This window comes from Phoca vitulina, unplaced genomic scaffold (genome assembly GCF_004348235.1).
Source record: "Phoca vitulina isolate PV1807 unplaced genomic scaffold, GSC_HSeal_1.0 scaffold19, whole genome shotgun sequence".
In the NCBI taxonomy this organism is placed as follows: Eukaryota; Metazoa; Chordata; class Mammalia; order Carnivora; family Phocidae; genus Phoca; species Phoca vitulina.
Window position 1 is genome coordinate 26218735 of NW_022589722.1, and position 21248 is coordinate 26239982.

General features: G+C 54.2%; 1 protein-coding gene across 1 annotated transcript in view; it reads left to right on the plus strand.

Annotated features, from left to right (window-relative positions):
- Window positions 1-6579: 6579 nt before the first annotated feature.
- Window positions 6580-21248, plus strand: part of FAM83F (family with sequence similarity 83 member F) — a 32122-nt gene continuing 17453 nt past the window's right edge. Inside the window, exon 1 of the mRNA XM_032416772.1 lies at window positions 6580-7074. Within this exon, the coding sequence (XP_032272663.1) occupies window positions 6580-7074 (495 nt within the window). The remainder of the gene's footprint in view (window positions 7075-21248) is intronic.

Below are 21248 nucleotides of genomic sequence, written 5' to 3' on the forward strand. Positions count from 1 at the left end.
TCCGAACCCCTTTGGAGCTGAGAGTGGGTCTACATCTTTTTCTTAAATCCCCTACTGCATAGGGTTCCATGTATGTTTGCTGATAGAATGATCGTTTTCACTGAGGATATTGCTCAGAAGTCAGTCTATAAATATTTGTTGAGTGGATGCTCGCTACGTACAATGGGAAACACAAAGGCAAACCACGCTGGTTCCTAACCTTGGAGACTTAATTGCTAGCCGAGAGTGCTGCCCTCAGACTCTGGGCATGCAGAGCTTGGGATGGGGCCCCTCCGGGCTGGCAACGTGCACATCACGGGGCAGTCAGAGAGGAGAGGCACTAAAGCCAGGTTTGGGTCCCGAGGTTGTCTCAGTCCGTCTCCTTCATGGTCAGGAATCTTCTGGTACGAAGTCGGCAGACAGGGAGCCAGAAGCACGGCAGGGCAGAGGGTGGAACCCGGGCCGGTCTGCCGCAGTCACCTCTCCAGGGACCAGCTCTTGCCCTGGGGCACCCCCAGACCACACAACGGGCTGACTCCAACAGGTGGCCCAAGTGGCCGCAGCAGCCGCGCACCCACAGGAGGAGCCTCCAAGTGGGGAGAAGCACCAGACCCCTGGGCCTGTTCGTATGTAGGCAGGCCTTTGGTTGGACCTTTGCCCCCTTCCTGGTCCTGGTTCCTCCTCCCCCATCTGCCCTTCAGTCTGGGCCTCCCAGGAGGGTGCGGGTGCCAGAATCCCTCTTTATCTTTAAAGACGATCAGAAATGTCCACCATGGGGTGCCCGGCTGGCTCAGTCTATAGAGCGTATGACTCTTGATCTCAGGGTCATGGGTTGGAGCCCCACGTTGGGTGTAGACCTTGCGTAAAAAAAAATGTTCACCGAGTCATGTACCTACCACACATATCAGATGCTCTCTCTCGCTCTCTCGCTCTCTCTCTCTCACACACACACACACAGTCACACTGTGAAACTGCACGGCTAAAGAAAGACTCTCATTCAGTTGAATTGCCTTTTGCCTTCCAGGCTCTTATTGTTATGTTCTTACTTTAGTGGAAATGAGAAAATCCTGTCCAGTCTTAAGAAGGTATTCCCAGTGGGTCTGAAGTAAAATGGTGGTGGAGAAGGGGCCAACCCAGGACAAAAGTCCAGCATTTAAGGTACAATACCTGGGAACACCTTGATGAATAAGACAGTTCTGCCCTCAAGGAACCTGCCACCTGTTGGGGGAGACCAACCATTACCATACAGAACTTGAGTTAAACTCAAGTTCATGAAGGGAGGGCACCCGGCCAGACCCGGAGGGCCAGGAGACACCATGGAGGAAGTGACCAAACTGAAGACCAAAGGATTCAGAAGAGTGGCTGGCGGACTGGAGAGAAAAGCATTTTAGCTTCAGGAGCTCCCTAAGCAAAGGCACCACGTTGTCAAGGAAGGCAGAGGAGAGAGAAGAAACCTAATAGGACCATAAATGGCTGCAAGGTGCTCGGGCTTTAATGTAGGCTGAATAGGGAACCCCGGAAGAGTTTTATGCAGGGAAATTACATGGTATCTTTGCATTTTAAAAGGGATTGAGGGGAGAAGATTCAGTTAGGAGGCTCTTGCAACAGTGGGGGGGGGGGGGGGTTGGGAGGGAGTGGCAGCAGGGATGGGGTGAAGAGGACTAACGAGAAATGTCACAGAAGAATCCTCATCTGGTCTGGTAGCCGTGAGGGAGGGACAAACTTGGGCAACTGGGCAGGTGGTGGTGTCATTCTGGAGCAGAGAGACCCAGAAAGAACAGTGGCGGGGTGGGGGTAGAAGAGAAGTAGGAGTGGGTTCCTTTTGAGACCTCCCTTGCAGTGGAGGGGCCTGGGGGACATCCGAGTAGAGAGGCCCAGGGGGCAGCCTGATGAACTGCTTTGCAGTGGGGGAGAATGTTCTGGAGCTGAGAGGGAAGCAGTTGGCAGAGTGGTTGGGGAGGGGAACCTACATCATGCTTCCAAGGTTGCAGATACAACAAAGTCCCCGAGTCTGGAAGGTCTGGGAGGACAGGAACTTGCCTAGTACATAACCCGTGCCCCAAAACCATTCATGAATAAAAAGATGAAGCTTCCGGTAAGTCGCGGCTGGGGCGGGGGTGGCACGGGGGAGAGACCTGGGTGTATTCCTTCCTCAGGGCCAGCAGAGCCGGTCAGAGGAGAAAGACTTTGCTCATCTAGCTCAGTCCTAGAATCTACACCCTCCTCCCCACGGTGCCAGCCCCATCCACCTCCCCTTACTCTCTCATCCTCTCTGGGGATAGGGAGCAGGCACGAAGGATCCCCAAAGTTTTACAACAGGCGCTCATGACACAAATTCCCACCGAGGAGAACAAGTCAGCCCTGGGACATGTAGCTGATGTATCATGAGGTGGGCTATTTTGGGACTCGAATTACACAGGAGAGCCTGGGGAAATAGACAGTGCCTGGAGATGAACAGAGTTGCAATTAGCATTAACTACAAGGTGTCGAATCTTTACTGCGCACACAGCAGGCGGCGTGCCCTGGGGAGAGGAAGGTGACCGGCAGCCAAGGACCCGGGTGGGAGGGGGCAGCATCTGCCGGAGGAGATGGCACGATGTCCCTGGAAGGCGCAGTCACCCTGAGCAAAGGGGCCTCCGAAGTTGGAAATGCAAGCACGATAGGACTCCACCTCGCTCAGGGAAACTCCAGACCCAGGACTGGAGGGACTGGTGCAGGGCCAGAGGCTTTCCCTAGGGTGTCACCGCCTCATGGAATGTCCCCAGATGCAAAGTAGATAGAGCCTGTGCCTGAAGGGAATCGATTTCCCTGCGGGTAAGGCTTTTTAAAAACCTCAGTGACAATGCACAGTGTCTAGCTGTGTGGGAGGGTGGAAGGCCGGGGGGGTGGGGGGTCAGGCTGCGTGGACGGATGCCCCTGCGTTTCCACTTGCCAGCTGATAACCTGGAACGGGTCCTCCCCTGGAGCCTCACTTTATTCATCTTTAACCCCTCCCTGTAATCCCTTTCAGAGTCTACTTCACCAGATTAGGGGCAGATCAAATTGGATAATTGTATGTTAAAGTGACTCCGCAGCCTGCAACCTCCCTGAGAACGCAGATGCCGTCACTTATCCCCTGCTTTGTAAAGACAGCTGTGGGCATCTGACTCCTGGTGCAACTAAGGCAGCCACCAGGCTATTGAGTCTGATTCCTCTTTATTCCCAGTGGCAAGCATGTTATCTACTACACATTAACTGCTCAAAAATGGTAGTTGAATAAGTAAGTCCTTGGTACCTAAAGGGGAATATTCCAAAGAGACCACAGTGTGTTTCCTATCAGTTACATCTAGGAGAGATCTTTTCCAATGTCAACTGTTACTAAAATATTCTACTCTGATTCTAACCTTCTGTCCAATTCCAACTTATGTCACATAACATTTGTGCTTCTTGAGAGCAAAAACCATGTCTTAATCACTGCACTTCAGTGTGGGCTCCACGTGAGCAAGGACTTGGTTTGGTTCAGAGCTATATGCCGGGACCTAGAGTAGAGGCTTGTGCTTTAGTAGGCTCAGTAAGGATCTCTAAATGAATGAATGGTTTCTAACCCAGAACACCATGCTAGGCATTCGGCAAATGTTTGTTGAATGAATAAATTAGTAAGCAAGGGGAACACTGTCTCACTAATGCGCCTTCCTAACATTCTCAACAGGGGCAATATAGCAAGGCAGGTGGGTAGGCAAGCTCTGGAGTCAGATGATCCGGGTTTAAATCCTGACTCTCATACGCACTAGCTGGGTGACCTAGAGTATGCTACTGAACCTCCCTGTGCTTCAGATTTCTTACCTATAAAATGGGGATAATAATGTTTAAAATAGGATTACATGAATTCATTTGAAGGATCCCTAAAATATTTAGCACAGTGCTTGGCACATAGTAATTCCTGCTATTTTTTTTTATGATCATATCAGTCTCTTAATAACCCTCAGTGCCTCCCCTCTGACTACAGGATAAGATCTAAAATTAAGGTCCCCACAATGTGGCCCCAACGTCCCTCTTTCCAGTCCCATCGTCCCACACTTCAACACTAACGACCCTTTACTGGCTTCTCTGCCAGGCCAGACACTTCACGAAGCCCTGTAAGGTAGGACTTTTAATTGCCCATATTTCACTGAAGATGTGACCAAGGCTCAGAAAAGGGAAGTAACTTTCCCAGGGACACACAGCTTGTCCCAAGAAAGTGAGATTCATTCCAGGACTCCCTGACACGAAAGTTCACGCTCTTCTTCACTGGCCTCTGAAATCCTTGCTAGGCACAGTTCGGTCTGTGGGCCCCTCGCTACCAGCATAACCCGGGAGCTTGCTAGAAATGCAGAATCTCGGGCTCACCTCAGGCCTACTGAATCAGAATCCACATTTTCACAAGTCCTCCAGGTGATTTCTATGCACAGGAATGTGTTGGAAGGAATGTTGTAAACCACTTTCTACCAGCCAGACACAAAAGCTAATTAAACCAAACACCAGATCTCATTTAATCCCTACAACAATCTGGGAGGTATTAGGAAATGGGGATTGTTATCCCATTTTGCAGATGAGGACACTAAGGCTCTGAGGGTTAAGGATCTTGACCTGAAGCCTCGTGTGCCTGATGCCAGCATGATGCTCCGGCGTCTCCCTCTGCCTGGAATGTCTTCACTCCCTCTCTCCCCTTGAAATCTTCTCATCCTTTAGGCTCCACTCAAAATCCCCTCCTGCTGGGTGAAGCCTCTCTTATCCATGTCCCACTGGACAAGATTAATTATTTCTTCCCTCACAGTCCCCACAGCTCCCTGCGCATCCCTTTCTCTTGGCCCTAATTCATTCTGTTTTAAAGAACTATGTACTAAGTGCATACTGCGTGCCCGGCACATAGTGGGCGTTGAGTAAATGTTTGCTCCCAACGTGCTGCTGCTTGACTTTATCAGAGCACTTTCGTCACACCTGTGTTATCCCCCCACCTCCCCAGCTCCTCTATGCCCCCAGGGCATAGTCTGCGTCTGTTAGGGCCAAATCCTTAGGAAGCAAACTAAATAGTCTCCATTCTAAAGATGAAATTAAGCGTAAAATGTTGCCAGAAGTGAGGCCTTGCCATTCCTAAGGTTGCCAAGGTGATAGGCATCTCGCTGCCCACCACCACTGATCTTTGAGCTGACACTGGGTGCCAGGACTGACTACTGTCACAATAGTCACAGCTATTTGACAATCTAGCCCTCATTTTTTTTTTTTTCCACACTGTCAAAGGAAGGCCCAGAAATAGTAGGCAACCTCTTCAAATTCCCTGGGGTTTAAAATCAGGTCCCCAGTAACCTTCTGTCGTTTCACAAGGAGAAAGGGCAAAGGTGGCTGAGATGAAGGGCAAGGATCACTGACGCAGAGAACCTAATAGCCCCCAGGCGCAGCCTCTCCTTCTGTGGGAGGCCTGGCTAGACCACGTGTTTCAAGACCTCAATTTCCTCAGCTGTAAAATGAGGGGGTTGGACTAGTTTCTAATGCTCCTTCCAGCTCTGAGATGCTGTGCTATAAAATGGGAGAAATGTGAACCTTTGGTTGCTATGATCTGAAAATATTTTGAATGTGGAGAATCAAATTGTACAGCAGTGCATGAACAAAATAATATGTTAATGACTAAGAAGATTGTATTTAATCCAATGGGAAACAGCAGAGCAGCGGCTGCTGGTGATGTGTGTGTGTGCGGCTTCTTTCCTTGAGCTCAAACACGCACTTTGAATCACTAATACAGTAATCAGGCCCCTGGCAGCCTATCTTGCCCAAACACACACACACACACACACACACACACACGTCAGTTCAAATTAAAATGGGGGGGAGAATTCCACCACGGCAGCTTACATCCTTGCTGTATCTGGATTTTTTTCTTTTTTTTAAAGAAATTTTTATCGTGGTGAAGGTGCTGTATTGACAGCTTCTGGAGCCCTCTGATCCCAGAACTGGGACATGTGGGCCGCCAGCTGAGGGTTTTATTAGCATTTCGCTTTTGCACACAACCACCTCCCCGCAGCCGTCACAATCCCATCTGGCAGCAGGGGCCCCCAGACCCTCCACGCGGCGAGTGGTGAGATCCACTACCCCCGAGGCACCCCGACCGAAGCACGTGCTCGCGGCCATAACTGCGGGGAAGATGAACGCGCGCCTGCTCCGTGTCCCGCCCCGCCAGGCCGCAGGAAGGGTTAGATCGCCACCGGAGGGTCGGGGCCCGGAGGCAGAAGCGGGCCAGAGGCCTCACGTGCGTCTAACCAGGACCCCCCCCCCACCCCGGCAAGTTCCTGCCCACCCTGGAGCTCCCGGGCCCGCAGGCCTAGGCCCCGCCGCGTCCCCCCGCCGCGAACTAGCCCCCCACCCCCAGGCCGCCGGCTCGGCTTCAGGCCCGCGCCCCCCCCGCCCCCCGCCCCCCGAGGCGGAGGGCGCGGCCCGCCCCTCCCCGCCCGACGGCCGCGCCCGCGCCCCGGCCCGCGCCGATTGGCCGACCTCGCGGCCCGGTGAGGCGCCCCGCCCCTCGGCTCCAGGTGCGGCGGGGCGACCGGGGCCGCGGCCGAGGCCGGGGCCGGGACGGGCGGCCGCAGCGCCATGGCCGAGTCCCAGCTGAGCTGCCTGGACGAGGCGCACGTGAACGAGAGGGTGACCGAGGCGCAGGCCGCCTTCTACTACTGCGAGCGGAGGCGGGCCGCGCTGGAGGCGCTGCTGGGCGGCGGCGAGCGGGCCTACCGCGAGCTGGTCAAGCAGGAGCAGCTGCGGGACTTCCTCTCCAGCCGGGAGCAACAGGCCCTCCGCGCCGCCTGGAGCCCCTACGAGGACGCCGCCGCCGCCGCCAACGCCGCAGCCCGGGGCAAGAGCAAGGCCAAGGCGAAAGCCCCTGCGCAGGCCCCGGCCGAGCCCTGCGAGTCCCTGGCCTACTGGCCCGACCGCTCCGACACCGAGGTGCCCCCGCTGGACCTGGGCTGGACCGACACGGGCGTCTACCGCGGCGTGAGCCGCATCACCCTCTTCACCCACCCGCCCAAGGAGGAGAAGGCGCCCCACCTCAAGCAGGTGGTCAGGCAGATGATCCAACAGGCCCAGAAGGTAGGCCCCGCCCCCACACCGGTGGGACACCCCGCTCCCGGGCAGCCCCTTGGACCAGGCCCCACCTCAGAAGCAGGGCCTGGGGCAGGACTTCCTGACCACTCTGGAAAGTGGGCCCAGAACCCTGCCTTAAGCCGAGGGGCTGGTGAGGCCTCTAAAGAGGATGGATGGGGACGTGTTTGGCAAATCACGAGGTGCTGGACAGTTGTCATTATTACAGTGTCCAGAGGGGCTGGCTTTCCTCCGCTCTGTGCTGCTTTTTCCCTGTCAGGTTCCTCTCTGTAGGGAAGAGTGGGGGCTGTGGGGCTTTGTGGTACAATGGGCCTCGGAGGTCTTGATAATAACCCATGTGCTGCCCAGGGATTTACAAAACCTACCCCAGGCCATTTTCTCATTTGGTCTTCAATCAACCCCAGGAACTGGGTGGTGGGACTTCCCCATCCCTACCCCAGCCATGCTGTTCTTAGGAGGCCCCCCAGGGACAAGACAGGACTAGCATTCACACCCCCTTGGGGGCCAGTACTAGAGGTCAAGCAGCCTGGATTAAATGAAGAAATGTATTTTGAGCACCTACTATGTGCCTGGCTCTGGGCTGGCCACTTTGACGAGGCGCATCACTGGACTCAACAACTGGGGTTGGGGGTCAGGCAAGCTCTCACTTACTGTGTCTCTCTGCTTGGGGGTTGAAAGGAGGAGATGTTTCCAGAGTGGCTAGTTAGAATACTGGTGGACCAGTAGGTTGTGGGGCAGGGGGAAGAATTTAATCTTTACTCCGTGCCCTTGCCTAGGGGCACCTTGGGTAGGGTTTCCAGGTAAAACAGGACATCCTGTTAAATTCGAATTTCAGATAAACAACAAATAATTTTTAGTATTAGTATGCCTCAAACATTGCATGGGGCATACTGATACTAAGATGTTCTTTGTTGTTTGCTGAAGTTCAAATTTAATGGAGGATTCTGTATTTTTATTTGCTAAGCCTTGTTCCCCCACACAGAGATTTGTTAAGCACCAGCAGCCTTTAGTGCCTGGTGCAGAATATACAACAGGAGTGGCTTGGGCTCACCCTTCTAATTCAGCTCAGTGGATGTGGTTGAGTCCTGTTACCCCTGGAGGCTGAAGTGGCCTGGGAGGGAAGACCAACCCAGAAAGACCAGTGGTGACGCTCCTCTTCCTGGGAGGGGTGATGCAGGTTGTTGGCTAGATTGGCTGCCAGGAGGAAACATTAACTTTTCACTGTCCATGCTTCCACCCTCCCTCTCTAAGAAATTCCTCCTTGTTTTCCTGAGCTTTCTTTGTATACTGCATTCTGCAAAAGAGAGAGGCAAGTTTGAGAAGAGATGGAGAAAAGACAAGGATGACGATACTGTGCAGCTGGGGTAAGGGGTCAGGTCTCATGATGCAATACTAAAAGCCTTGATTTGTTAGCATTTCATATGTGCTAATAATTTACTTTCATCTTCTCTTTTGCTTTTCACGACAACTCGGCGAGATGGGTATTTGCCTTTTTTGTTTCAGAACAGGTACTTGCCAAAGGTCACAGAGCAAGTAAGTGGCTGCTCCAGGATTCGAAAGCCAGAGTCCTTGCTCTTGATCGCTGTGCCATCCCGCCCTGCTGTCTGGTGGTAGTACGGCAGGGCTAAACCAAGGGCCTTGAATGGGCTAGCCTGGTCACAAGCTGGGGTACGGGTTGTGTGCCCCTGTTACAAAAAGGGAGCGACAGGACCCCTGCCCATTGGGGCTGCTAGTCCCCCGTGGGATGTCAGGAGTCTCCAGTGTCATGCAATGTTCTTAGCTCTTTAAATATTTAACAACAGAAACTTTAACAATTGTGAACGAGTCCAGTGTGTACGTATTTAACTAGTCATTACTTCCTGAGTGCCCACTGTGTGCCAGGCTCCGGCCATAGAAGGATGTAAGCTGTGGTTTTTGCCCTCAGTTAACTCAAATACCAGGGCATGTGCTGGAAGGAAAAGCATTTTTTTGAGCCTAATCTGGGAGGGCTTCCTGAGGGAGGTGAATTGCACGGTTGAAAGGGGAAAGAGAAGGAAACTGGAATGGGCAGTTTCTCCATTAAGAAACTTGGGAGCAGGAGCAAAAGATTTTTCCGTCAAAACAGCAAGCAGCTTTGGGGGTGCCTGGGTGGCTCAGTTGGTTAAGCGTCTGACTTCGGCTCAGGTCATGATCTCAGGGTCCTGGGATGGAGCCCCAGAGTCATCTGGCTCCGCACTCAGCAGGGAGTCTGCTTCTCCCTCTCCCTCTGTCCCCCTCCCCCCCCACCCCCCTCCGCCGCTCCACTTGCACATGCACCGGCTCTCTCTCTCTCTCTCTCAAAATAAATAAATAAAATCTTTTACAAAACAAAAAAAACAGCAAGCAGCTTTGGCAGGAGGAAAGAGCTCTCCTAGGGGGAGTACTGTGTGGGGCTTGGTGCGAGCATCCCAAAACTGAGTCAGAAGCAGGTGAGCAGAGGCAGCCTCTGACCCTGTCACTGCCCCACTCGACTCCCAGGCCTGCTGGGCCCCACCCTTACTCACTGTCGCTCTAGGCTCTACAGCACCTTCTTCTCAGAGACCCCCCTGAAGTAGGTAGGGCAGAGAGGTTGACCTGTTTCACAGGTGAGGAAACTGAGGGACAGAGGAGGAAAGGGACTTGCCCAAAGGTCATGTGGTTGGTTATGGAAAGACCCAGATCCCTGGCTTCTGCGGTAAAGGCTACAGCCTCTGAGTGCTGCCTGCCCCCGCCTGACCCCAGCTTGTCCAACCGGCAAGCAGCCTTCGCGGCTGTTACTCTAGGTTCTTCCCCTTCCTTTTCACCCCGAGGGAGGGAGTTTGCTTTGTCTGCAGGGGGAGTCGGGCTGCCGTGAGGTGGTTTCTGTGCTGCCATGAGGGGGACTGCCGTGGGGAGGCACCAGGACACACGCACACACAGCAGTGTCCCAGAGAGTTTCAGATTTTTTCTCATTTCATCTTCAGTAGAACCTCATGAGGTGCTGTCATTTTTATTCCTGAGTGACAAACAGGACACTAAGGCTCAGGGGAGTGACCAGGGCTTACCCACTGCCACAGACCAGGGGGGGCTTCAAACCTCAGGGATCCAGAGCGAGGAGCCTAACTCGGGGGACACTTTGAAAATCGGATTGGGGGTGGGGGGAGGCAGAGGGCAGTGAGGAAACCGGCCAGCAGCGGGTGTGGAGGTGGGAGCTGGTGGCCTGGGAGGAAGGCCCTGGAGGCGGGCAGTCAGGTCCTCGGCTGGGCCTCTGCAGACGGCCGAAGGCCCTTGCGGCCGTGCTCGCTGACTGGCCGTGTTTACTTGTGGGGCGCGGTTTTTTCCTGCTGCCTTTCCCCCTATTTCAGTGTCACTGAATGACAGACGTTGCTTCACCTGCAGGCAGAAAAGGTGTCTTCGGGGACCGAGCAGTGAGTCCCTGGCCTGTCTCACGCTGACAGAGATGACCCGGGGAGGGGGCTGCTGCCTGGGCTGCTGAGATCATTGTAACCGCAGAGGGCCCGGCGGGGGGGGGGGGGGGGACGACTTCAAGTGAGATCACATGTAGACTGGGAAGCTTTGGGTTCTCACGCACAGAGCAGAAGGAGAGGACCCATCAGCTGCAGTTTGGATGGGCTGGTCGTTTGGAAGGAGAATGTTCATCTGGTCACTGGACAGATAGTTCGAGGTTACTGTGTGCTAAGCACTTTAGTAGAGAACAGACATATAAAACACACCCCTGCTCTTAAGTAGCCTAATAGTCTTCTAAACCATTGTTAGAATACAGTGTGCGAAGGCCTGCCAGAGGGCGTGGCTGCAGGGACATTGACGCTGACCCGGGTTAGGGAAGGCCCTTTGACACTGAGGATCTGGCTATGAGCGTGTCCGAGCGCAGCAGGAGGGCAGAGCCTCCACCCATCTTTGCACCCAGGCTCCCTTGTGCTTCTGCTTTTGAGGCTCCTGCGTGGGTTTAGAGAGGTTGCCTATAGAATAGAAAACTTACTGGCTCCCCGGGCGCCTGGGTGGCTCAGTTGGTTAAGCGACTGCCTTCGGCTCAGGTCATGGTCCCGGAGTCCTGGGATCGAGTCCCACATCGGGCTCCCGGCTCAGTGGGGAGCCTGCTTCTCCCTCTGACCCTCTCCCCTGTCATGCTGTTTCTCTCTCTCTCTCTCTCTCTCTCAAATAAATTAAAAAAAAAAAAAAAAAGAAAACTTACTGGCTCCCTACCTCAAAGCCTGACCCTTGGCCCTGCTCTCCTGGGCCCCACACCCAATGCACCGCGCTGCCTACCGCAGGCTGCCCCGTGTCCTTTGAGCCTCAATCACCATGTGAGGCAGAGCATTATCTTCATTTCTGCAGAGTCCTCTGAGGTCCGAAGGGGTGAAATGGTTTGTCTTTAGACCAAGGACAAGATTATACAGCCTCCCCAGGTTCCTGGTCTGAATCACCAATGACCCCACGAAGATTACAAACACAACCCAAGAGAGAGACTGGTGGACTAGGCAGCTTTGATGAACCAGGAGCTCTTCATTCCTGTTGCAGTGGAGACCTGCCTGGTTGATGGGGGACAGAGCGGCGTGGGTAGCAGGCCTGGCCCTACCCCTCCCCTGCCTGTGGCTTTGTCTCCTTTCTTTCAGGGCCCGGGCCAGGTGCTGCCTCTTCCTTGTTACTTTATCAAGTTTTCAATTCAAAAGTGACCATTTCGGGGGCAACCTGGGCAGCTCAGTCAGTTAAGCGTTTGACTCTTGATTTCAGCTCAGGTCATGATCTCACACTCATGAGATCGAGCCCCATGTGGGGCTTCGCACTGGGCGTGGAGCCTGCTTAAGATTCTCTCCCTCCCTCTGCCCCTCCCTGCAGCTCCCCCCCCCACCACGCATGCTCTCTAAAACAAACAAAAGTGACCTTTTTACTGTCAGACGTGGCTCCTTGTTCGTTCACCTGTGTGGCTGGCACACAGCTCGCTTTGGGAGAGCCAGGGACTTTTATCCTCAGGGACTGGTAGTTTTGGAAGAGTGAGACCCCACCTTACTCCTCTGAGTCTCCTTTGCAGGGCCCCCCCGCGGTCACAGGCGGTCAGTGATTTGCATAAATGGTTGGAAACTGTCTCCCATTGGCCATCCGCCTCTCTCCATCCCTCTAGAGACGCAAGTGTCTGGAGAAGTCCCCCCTTGAACTGCACATTACCCAGGGGACCCCTTTAATCCCCATTGTAACAAACTGTCCGGCAGCAGAGAAAAGAAAGCTGTAAAGGGGGGGGGGGGCAGAAGGATTTGGGGAAAAGCACCAGAGCAGGAGGCATGGTTTGCCAGGTTAGCAGCTTGGTTAGAGGTCTGGGCAGTTGATGGGGGTGAACAGCTGGAAACATGGGCCCAGGGGGTTTGGCAAAGTCTTGGAGTCTCTGGCTCACGATGCCAGGAGACTCACCTTGCAGGTGGCAGTGTTTGCCACTGAAGAGAGTCCACTGTCTTCCCCTATTAGCCTCAGTCAGCGCTCCCCTCATTCAAGGACACCCAGCAGATAGTACTGAGCACGGTCTCTGTGCCGAGCCCCATGCTGAGCCTTGAGATATTGACATGCGGCAGATACAAAAACAAAAAAAAGTCTGATCCACCAAACCCTTCTTCCCTGCACCAGTAACCGTCCCGCACGGACTTTGATTCAGAGTCCCAGGGCAGTTCCAGAGTCCCTGTCCCATTGAGGCTGGTGGGTAATGGTGCAGCTGCAGCTCCAGGGACTGAGCGCTTGCCAGCCCTTCCGGGATCTCGCCCCAGCCTGTCCTGGCGGCGCCCCTGCCGAGTCCCGAGCTCTTTGGCTGTTGGATTCTGAGCGTCTCTCCTTTATACTCAATCACTGATCCCAGGAGCCAGAATTTCTGAGCAATGGAGACCCAGCTTCATGTCAAGGTCAAGGACAGGCCTTGAAAGACCTTTAAATTGAAAGGTCATGGTTTCTGTCCAGATCTGGCCACTCACTAGCTGTGTTCCTTTGGGTAAAGCACTTCCTTCTGTGAGGCTCCTGACCTGCAAAATGGGACGGTGATACCTAGGTTTCTGGACGGTTTTGAAAAACAAGGAGGAAACTACGTGGGAAAGCTAAGGATACCACAAATGTCAATTGTTCTGGAAAGTAACCGCTGCCTTCTCTGTCCTCTCTCAGAGCAGGGGAGGGAAGTGTGGCCGAATTTCCTCCCAGGAAGTGGGGCTGCTGCAGCCAGGAGATGAATTAGGGGCGTTAGGAGTCACTTCTCATTGCTGGGGGCCCTGTGCAGGTGTATGTCCTTTTTCCTCCTTAGAGTGAGAGAGGACCAGCTGCCTGCTGCCCCCCCCACCACCGCATTTACCTGTCGGCCTTGATTTGGAGGTGGCTGTTAGAGTGGCTGCCTGCCTGCCCCACCGTCTACAGGGCGGTGGCCTCTGAATCCTCAGCCGAAGGTCTTCTCTAGGATCTGCTGTGGGCAGAGACAAGACAGGAAGGCACAGAGGTGCCCCAGTTCCTAAACTGGGCATCCCCGAGGGTGTTTCCCTGGTGCTATCATCCAGAAGGGCTGCAAGGCCCAGCCCAAAGAGCCTGAGGGCAGTCTGGAAATATTCCTCGGGAACTAAAGCTTTCATAGCTGGGCAGTGGGGTGCAGTGGGGCCGACCGTGTTTCTCTCTTTGGAGGAGAAGGAGGCCTATGCTTGGTTCCTCTGAAATCTGACACTTTGGGTCCCTGAAACTCTGAGGATGGTTGTTTCCCAGGGCATTCAAACATCAAAGATGGGCCTCAATAAAGGGGTGATTTCTTCATGACTTTCTCTTGGTTTTGTGGGGGGCAGGTCCGGGTTCGTTGGGCTGCGGTCTCAGGAGACCAGGCCACTGCCAACGGAAGTACACAGTTGGGAGCCGGGAGCCTGGGTGTCCTCATTCTTGCTCAAGTTGTCTCTCTGCTCGCCCACTTGGTGACCTTGGGCAAATCATTTGACCTTGCCAGGCCTCCATCTCTGCATCTGTAAGTGGGGATAATTCTTGCCTTCTTGCTTACTTTCACAAGTCTGCTCTGAGGCTCTAAAGCAAGACTAGGAGATAGCACTTTGAAAAAGATGAGTAACATATGCAGATAAAAGGGATTTCTATGAAGAGGGGCTAACATTGTTGAAAGATGGGTGCTACCCTATTTCCTTTAATTAATCCAATCCTCAGCACTTCACAAGGGAAGTGCTATTTTCCCAGAGGCTCGGGGAAAGTACAAGGTCATAGAACTCGGAAGAGGCTAGCTGGGATTCCACCCAGGTTTGAGTTCAAGGCTTGTGTGCCTCTGCGACAAATGCCATTACCCTTGGGGATTGCCCTCTCGGGCCACCTCTTCCTCTGAAACTTACAGAAACAGAGTGTATTTGCTGCCAGCCAGGCTCTGGGAAGGTCACAGACCAGTTTGGAGACAGACGAGGACCCGGCAGTTAGCTGCTCTGATCTGTGCCGAATGGGTGAGAAGATTCTCTCTACTTGGAGACGTTGGGGTGGGTATCACCTGGAAACTGGGTGTAGGTAGCTTCCAGGGACCGAACGTTGTCCTCTTAATGGCCATTTTCTGGCCGCCCTGGGGCGTGTGACCTCACGGACAAGCTGAGACCTTGATGGGATTCCCAGCCGCCAACCCTAATCCTTCCATATTGTCAGCCCCTAGGATGCTGCCTTCCCTTGGCTGGTGACCAGATCCACCTCCCTTTTCTCAGAGTGCACAAGGCAGAGCCTGTTCTCGGGCAGTATTCCAATCTGGACGGGGCGGGGGAGGTGGGGAGCAGGGCAGAGAACAATTGAGCCAGGGTGGGTCCTGGCTGCCTGCCTGCCTGCCTGCGCTCCTGGCACTGTCCTGAGCAAGCCCCACCTCCCTGAGTCACTCTAGCGATCCCTGCTAGATCCCTCCCCCACCACCCCAGGTGCGTGACCGGTCAGCTTTAGGGGCAGCTGCTGCCTTCCCCAGTTTTGTTTTTGCTTCTCTGAAATCCGTGGAGTCTGTGGACTTGCTAATGATCCCATAATCTTAGCTCCGGAGTAGAGCCTATGGCTTTTCTAATTATTAGTCTCTCTGGACCAAGTTTCCAAGAATCTGTAAGCTCATCCCAGCATAGCTTGTATGGTGGTCCTCATTCTGTGGGGCCTCGCGGAGTGCTGCCTGGGTATGTGGCAGGCTCTGGATATTCTTTTTGTTCGCTTTTCTAGCAGTGACTCTGCAAATGCTTGGGGCGGTGGCAGGGACCAGGGTTCTTTACTTTTTGGTGGGTCTCTGAGGACAGACTATGAGTGTTCTTAACTCCGCCCCCCTGCCCCTGAGGGTTCCCAGACTGCCTGGAGCTTCCACACATTTGTTCATTCATTCAGCATGTTATTGGGGACCTATTATGTGCCAGGTTCGAGAAATATACAGCGGAATAAAATGTGGACCCTGACCACATTTTAATGGGGGTAAAAAGAAAAGAAACCACAGGGCATTTGGGGGAGGAGGTCGATGGCTGTTCATGAACAACACTCCAATGCCAGACATGCAGGTGCTGGTCCTAAATGAAAATTTATTTCATTAAATTTTCACAGCAAGCCAGCAACTTTCCATTTTACAGATGAGGAAACAGGTTCAGAGGGAACAAGGTCACACTGCTGGTAACCAGTGGAGCTGGATGGAACAGAGTCTGATTCCCACGGAGTATGGGGCTGGCAGAGGCCTCCCAGGAATGGACAGCTGAAGCAGCCAGTGTGGAAGGAGGGTGGGCAGAGGGCAGGGCTGTACAAGGCCGAGGCCAGGGAGTGCACAGATTCACTTTATTCCTTGCACCCCAACGCCCTCCGGGCTACCTTCCCCAAGCGCACCCCTCCCTGCACTCTCCTCTCTGGGGAAGCCCTCCCAGATAGCATCACTGGGCAGTGACCACGAAGTTGTCCTTTCTGCTTCTTAAAACCTCCCAGGTAAACTGCCAGCCCCAGTTGTCTTGCCCTGGTGGATCAATCCAGAAATACCTCAGCAGGTACTTTCCGAGTCGTACCTTGCTCTGCCCATGTATTATCTAGTGCTCAGAATGCCAGGCCAGTAACCCAGACCAGCAGCTGATCCTAAAAATCATCTGTGTATCTTCATCGGATTTTTTTTTTTAGCAGCTGATTTATCTTCCTAATTATGTTTAGCTTTAAGCTAATGTTAAAATGAGCTTGCATTAGATAATTTTCACTAATTAACACCAACTTAGTGCAGGGAAGTCATCCCAGAAGCCCGCTGTGGGGCACGGAAAAGCTGGCCTCGGATCTTAAAAAGAATTGCTTTGCTTACTCCCTAGCGGGTCACATATGGTTCTTCACGGCTGAATTAGTTGACCTTGCTCACATGGGTACAGTCTGTTCTCTTTCTCTGGAGAGCCAGCCTGGGTCTCCTTTATGTTGTCCCCTTCATCAACCTAGTTTGGGGTACAGGTGTCAAGAGGGAGACAGCCTCCTAGGGTCAGATCAACCGGGAATGAGTCCCAGCACCACACAGCAGGGGGACATGACCTGCAGGCTCAGGAGCAGAGCCTGGCCCAGAGGCCAAGCGGTCGGGAGAGGAAGCAGCCTGGCTGGGCGGAATTGGGCTCCTGTGGCTGCTAGTGCATCACGGGAGCCTAGTGTTTAATGATGTCTAATTAGTGAGCTTGAAACAATGTAACAGGGCTACAGACAGCTGGGAAGCCTCTGCTGACAAAGCACAGATGCCCTGCTGGTGGGATGGGGGCAACTTGGCCTTCAGGTGGAGAACAGGACTCCACAGGTCTTGGCTCTGCCCTCTTGGTGGGCCGGGGCTCTGGTCCAAACGGTTTCCTCAGCATCCCGAGGGAAGTCCCCTACTGCAGAGGTCTTCTTAGAACATTTCCTGCGCATCAGGCTCTGGATAGGAGGGAATGACAGGTCTCTGTCCCCGCCCCCCAGGGCTCAGGACAGACACAGGCCTGAGCAGACAAGCATCCTGGGAAGGGCACACCGCCCTCAGGGCTGGGGACAAAGAATGATCCTGGGACAGCCTCTGGGAAGAATGAAATAACGCTGGAGAAAGGGCATTCCCATCACCACGGGGATAGGGTGGTGGCAGCATGACTTAGGACACAAGGTGTGTGTGTTGGGGTGGGGGGACTGCTGGTGTGTTTGGAGAACATTGATTTCATGTGGTGTGAATTTATTGTCGGGGGGAGAGTGGGTTGGAAACATATAGAGGGTCTTCAGTTGGGTGAAAGGCTCGATTCTGTGGGCAGCCTGGGGCCAGAGTGTTTGAGCAGGGGAATGACATGTTCAGGGTTGTGTTGCTGGGTCCAACTGCCAAGAGGGAGAATGATTGTGTTGCAGGATTTCTCTGCCTTTAGAGCCCGTGGCTCTTGGTCACACCGCTTTGAAGAATGAAGAGGTAGACCAGACGAAGAGTGGTGGGCAGCAAGGCAAAGTTTATTGAGCGATAGTATAAAGCTCCCCGAGAGGGAGGGGGGCCGGAGAGGGTTGCCCTTGGAGTTTCTAAGTTTAGGGTTTTATGAGCTCTCTTACAGAACTATCTTAAGGAACCAGGCTGTGCTGAGTCATGCCAATCAGGGCTTTGGTCATGTATCTGTCTACCTATTAGGTTCATGTCTACGCGCTGATGGTCTTTTTTTTGGCTGACATCTGGGGGCTTATGTCTTAACTGCCCCTTGCCCGTGAAGGTGACAAATGCTTTGTAGTTAATTGTCTTATTTTAGGATGTTTTGCAGAAGTCACTTCTGCAAAGGCTGCAAAGCAGAATGTGAGGGCGGGTCCTGTCTAAGCTGCAGAACAGGATGTCAGCGCTGTTTGACCTTAGCTGTCCTGACTGCATCTTTTCTTGTTGGGGACCCTGACCCTGACTACCTAACTGTCCAACTAACTCCTAGCAGTTGGGACTGCGTGAGCTGGTCTCCCGTCCAGCTACTGCTGAGCCCCTCCTGTGTGCCAGGCACCATCAAGGAGAAAGGGCAGAGCCTGGCCGTCGGGGGGCAGCCCCATACCTGGTGCTGTGGAGGAACCACCGCATTTCTGTGCTTCCTCACAGAACCACGAGGCAGCTTCACTTTACAGGCAGAATTCAGAGGTCTTCCCACCAGCGTGGGATCCCTGCCTCCGAAGTCTGCTTTCCCCACTGCACTAGGCGCTTGGACTGGGGCTTTAGCAGAATGAATCTGGAGCCCAGGGTGGGACGTTGCGAAGGGGGTGGGGGCAGGGCCAGGCGGTATTCCGTGGGTGTCCTCCCCGGAGCGGGGGGCTGTGCAGACCTCCCCCATTGGCTCTCGCAGGGAGCAGACAGGGAAAGCTTTCTTATTCAGTTGTTCACACCCTACCTGTGTGGGATCGGTGATAATTCAGAGGGAGCCTTGATGACAGAAGGAAGTCCGGTGTACCCCGAGCGCCGAGCGCCCCCACCCCCGAGATGAGCTGTCTCCCTCCTCCAGCAGCACCTCGCTGGGCTCCACTAGCAGCTGTGCCGGTGGGGTTCCTGGGGCCACGCCGAGGTCCCCACTACTCCAGAAGCCGTGGGCGTCCTGCGTTCTGGCTGCTCGGCAGGCACGTAGAGACACCGGGCATCGCTCGAGGAACAGTGCATCGTGCAGACTCTTCATTTAATTGAGCTGCCCTTCCCCTCAATTAGTTCAAGTTCTGACCTTTCCGTAAATGTAGTGTTGTCTAGGCTTTAATCACCACCCCAGGCTGGGCCTGCTGGGCATGGTACTGAACAAAGGAAAAACATCTCCACCTTGATGTCTGAGCCTGCGGGCGGCTCCCAGCAGCCGGCTCCCTGGGAGCTTGGCGCCCCCTCCCTGGCTCTCTTTCTCTGTCGCCCCTCCTCCAAAGTGATGGCCCCCTCGTTCTGCTTTCAGTCTCTGAGAAGACAGCACCAGCCTGTACCCGGGGCTCACACGAGGCCAAGCCCTGAGCTCCTGCCCCGCCTGCATTACCTCGCTTAAAACCCAGAACAACTCTGAAGGCATCGCCTCCCCCTTTGAGGAAACTGGGCCTGAGATGAAATGACTCACTCAAGGCCATACAACCAGTAAGACTGTCTGCTTCCAGAGAGTGTATTCTCGTGCAAACACCAGTCAGGACTCGAAGTGTGACCCATCCGCCACCTGCATTCAGATCACCCGGGGGGAAGGGTGTTGCTAAAGTGCGTTCGTTAAGGACCTGCTGGATCAGAATCTCTGCGGATAGGACCGTTGAATCTGCAAGTTCAGCAGGCACGCCCCCACCCCCCACCCACCCCAGATGATTCTTTATACACTGAAGTTTGACAACCACTGCCCTATAGACCTTGAGCCCTCGCTGGCGAGATAAGGGGAGACTCCTGGCTGGCTGACGCAGCAGTACCCTCCATGGGAAAGGAAAGGACTGCTCTCTGGTCCCAGATAAACGGACTGCCTGGGCTGCCAGATAGATGGCCAGCTGCCGCCCTCCCTACGCCGAGGAACTTTAGGGCTTCTGGTGGGGGGAGTTAGCCTCATTCACCCATTAAGGGGTCACTTTAATGACCCCCTATAACCGTACAGCTTTTTCAGGGGATTTCATGAGCATGACCTCCTCTGAGCCTTGCAACAGCCCTGGGAGGTGAAAGTTGGGCCCCAGGCTCACGTATGTAATCAGCGGGATGCAGGAACTGGTGGGCTTTCCTTGAAGGGCTGTACCCTGGTGGGCTTCCGTCCCTTCCTCTCCAGAAAGAGGTGACTGTCAGCCAGCAGCCCTGCGATGAACAGGCTTGGCCTGTGGCCTCTTGCTTTTCCCCACCATGGAGCAGAGCGAGAAAGGCACGGATCTTTGCCAGCAAGGGCAGCCCCACCCGCCCCGGCGCTCGCCGCTCCACGTCAGCAGGGCGCTGGGGAAAGCTGTGAAGGAGAGCGCGGTATTGTCCTGTTCCACCGGAGCAGCCTGGTTTTGTGTGACCAGAGCAGACTGGGGGCCTCGCCAGAGTAGATCTGTGCCCAGAGCTGCCCTGTCGCCATCACCTGGGGGGTGATAGGTGGGTGTTCTGGGGAAGCTCAGGACTGCGGTCAGAAGCTCAGGTTTTAGTCCCACCTCTGCCCAACAGAGTAAATTAACCCTGGAGCTGGGCTCCAGCTGTGAAGTTTCCTCCTGCTTCTGGGGTTCCACGCGCCTGGCATGCCCTCCAGTGCAGGGGCTAAGTGCCGAGGGGTGGCCTGCGCGCAGGCACAGCCGAGGGGCTTCGTGGGGCTGACATGCAGCCTGTGCTCCACTTCATGCCTTGCATCCCATCGCAGGGAGGACGGGCTCTTCGCCGAGGCGCTTGCCGTACATACTGCTGGCAGCCCGGCCTCCCGGCCTGATGGACGTTGGTTAAGTACTGTCCTCACGTGAGCCTGGCGGCTCCTTTAAGATCTTGGGTACGTAGGACAGAGGCAGAGAGACCAGACTTTTGAGCTGTCACTCAGGTGGCAGTCCTAAAAGGCCCCAACTTCTTTTCCCTTCTGTGAACCCTTGAGGAAGAGCTTTAACTCTTGCCTTCCAGCAAGACGATCTAACCAGGAATCTTGCTTGGTATTATTTTTTTTCTCCACCTCGGTGCCTTGTCATTAATGAAATAAAAGATAACCACAAAGCTACAACTGCACCCCACAAATACAACATGCAGACCTTCATTCTGCAAACACAGGGAACTGATTTTGTGTAGAGATGTCCCCTGAGGGTGGAGACTGAGACGAATCACATGGTCCCTGCCGTCCAGGAGCCCACAGCCCAGTGAGGGACAGAGCTGTTCAGCAGATGTTACTTACAATGCAGTGTCAAGGACCTCGCACTTGCCTGGAATACAACGTGGGCAGGAAGCAGGGAGCCGCGAGTACTGCTGGGTAGGGGTAGGGAAAAGTTCAGGAAATTCTTGGCTGAGCTTGAAAGCTGCACAGGAATCTCACCGGGGTATGGAAGGAGTAGGACCAAAAGGACTGAAAACCACCTGATGTGTGTAGAGGTTCTCAAAGGGATTGGGGGGGGGGTGCGGTTTTGCCCCCAGGAGACATTTATCAATCGTGTCTACAGACATTTTTGGTTGTCACCACTCGGACTGATGCTCCTGCCATGCTGCTAAATAGCCTGCACAGGACAGCCCCCCACAGCAAAGAAGTACTCTCCCCCAGATGTCAGTAGGGCCACAGTCGAGAAACCCTGTGTTAGGGCAATGGTAGGTC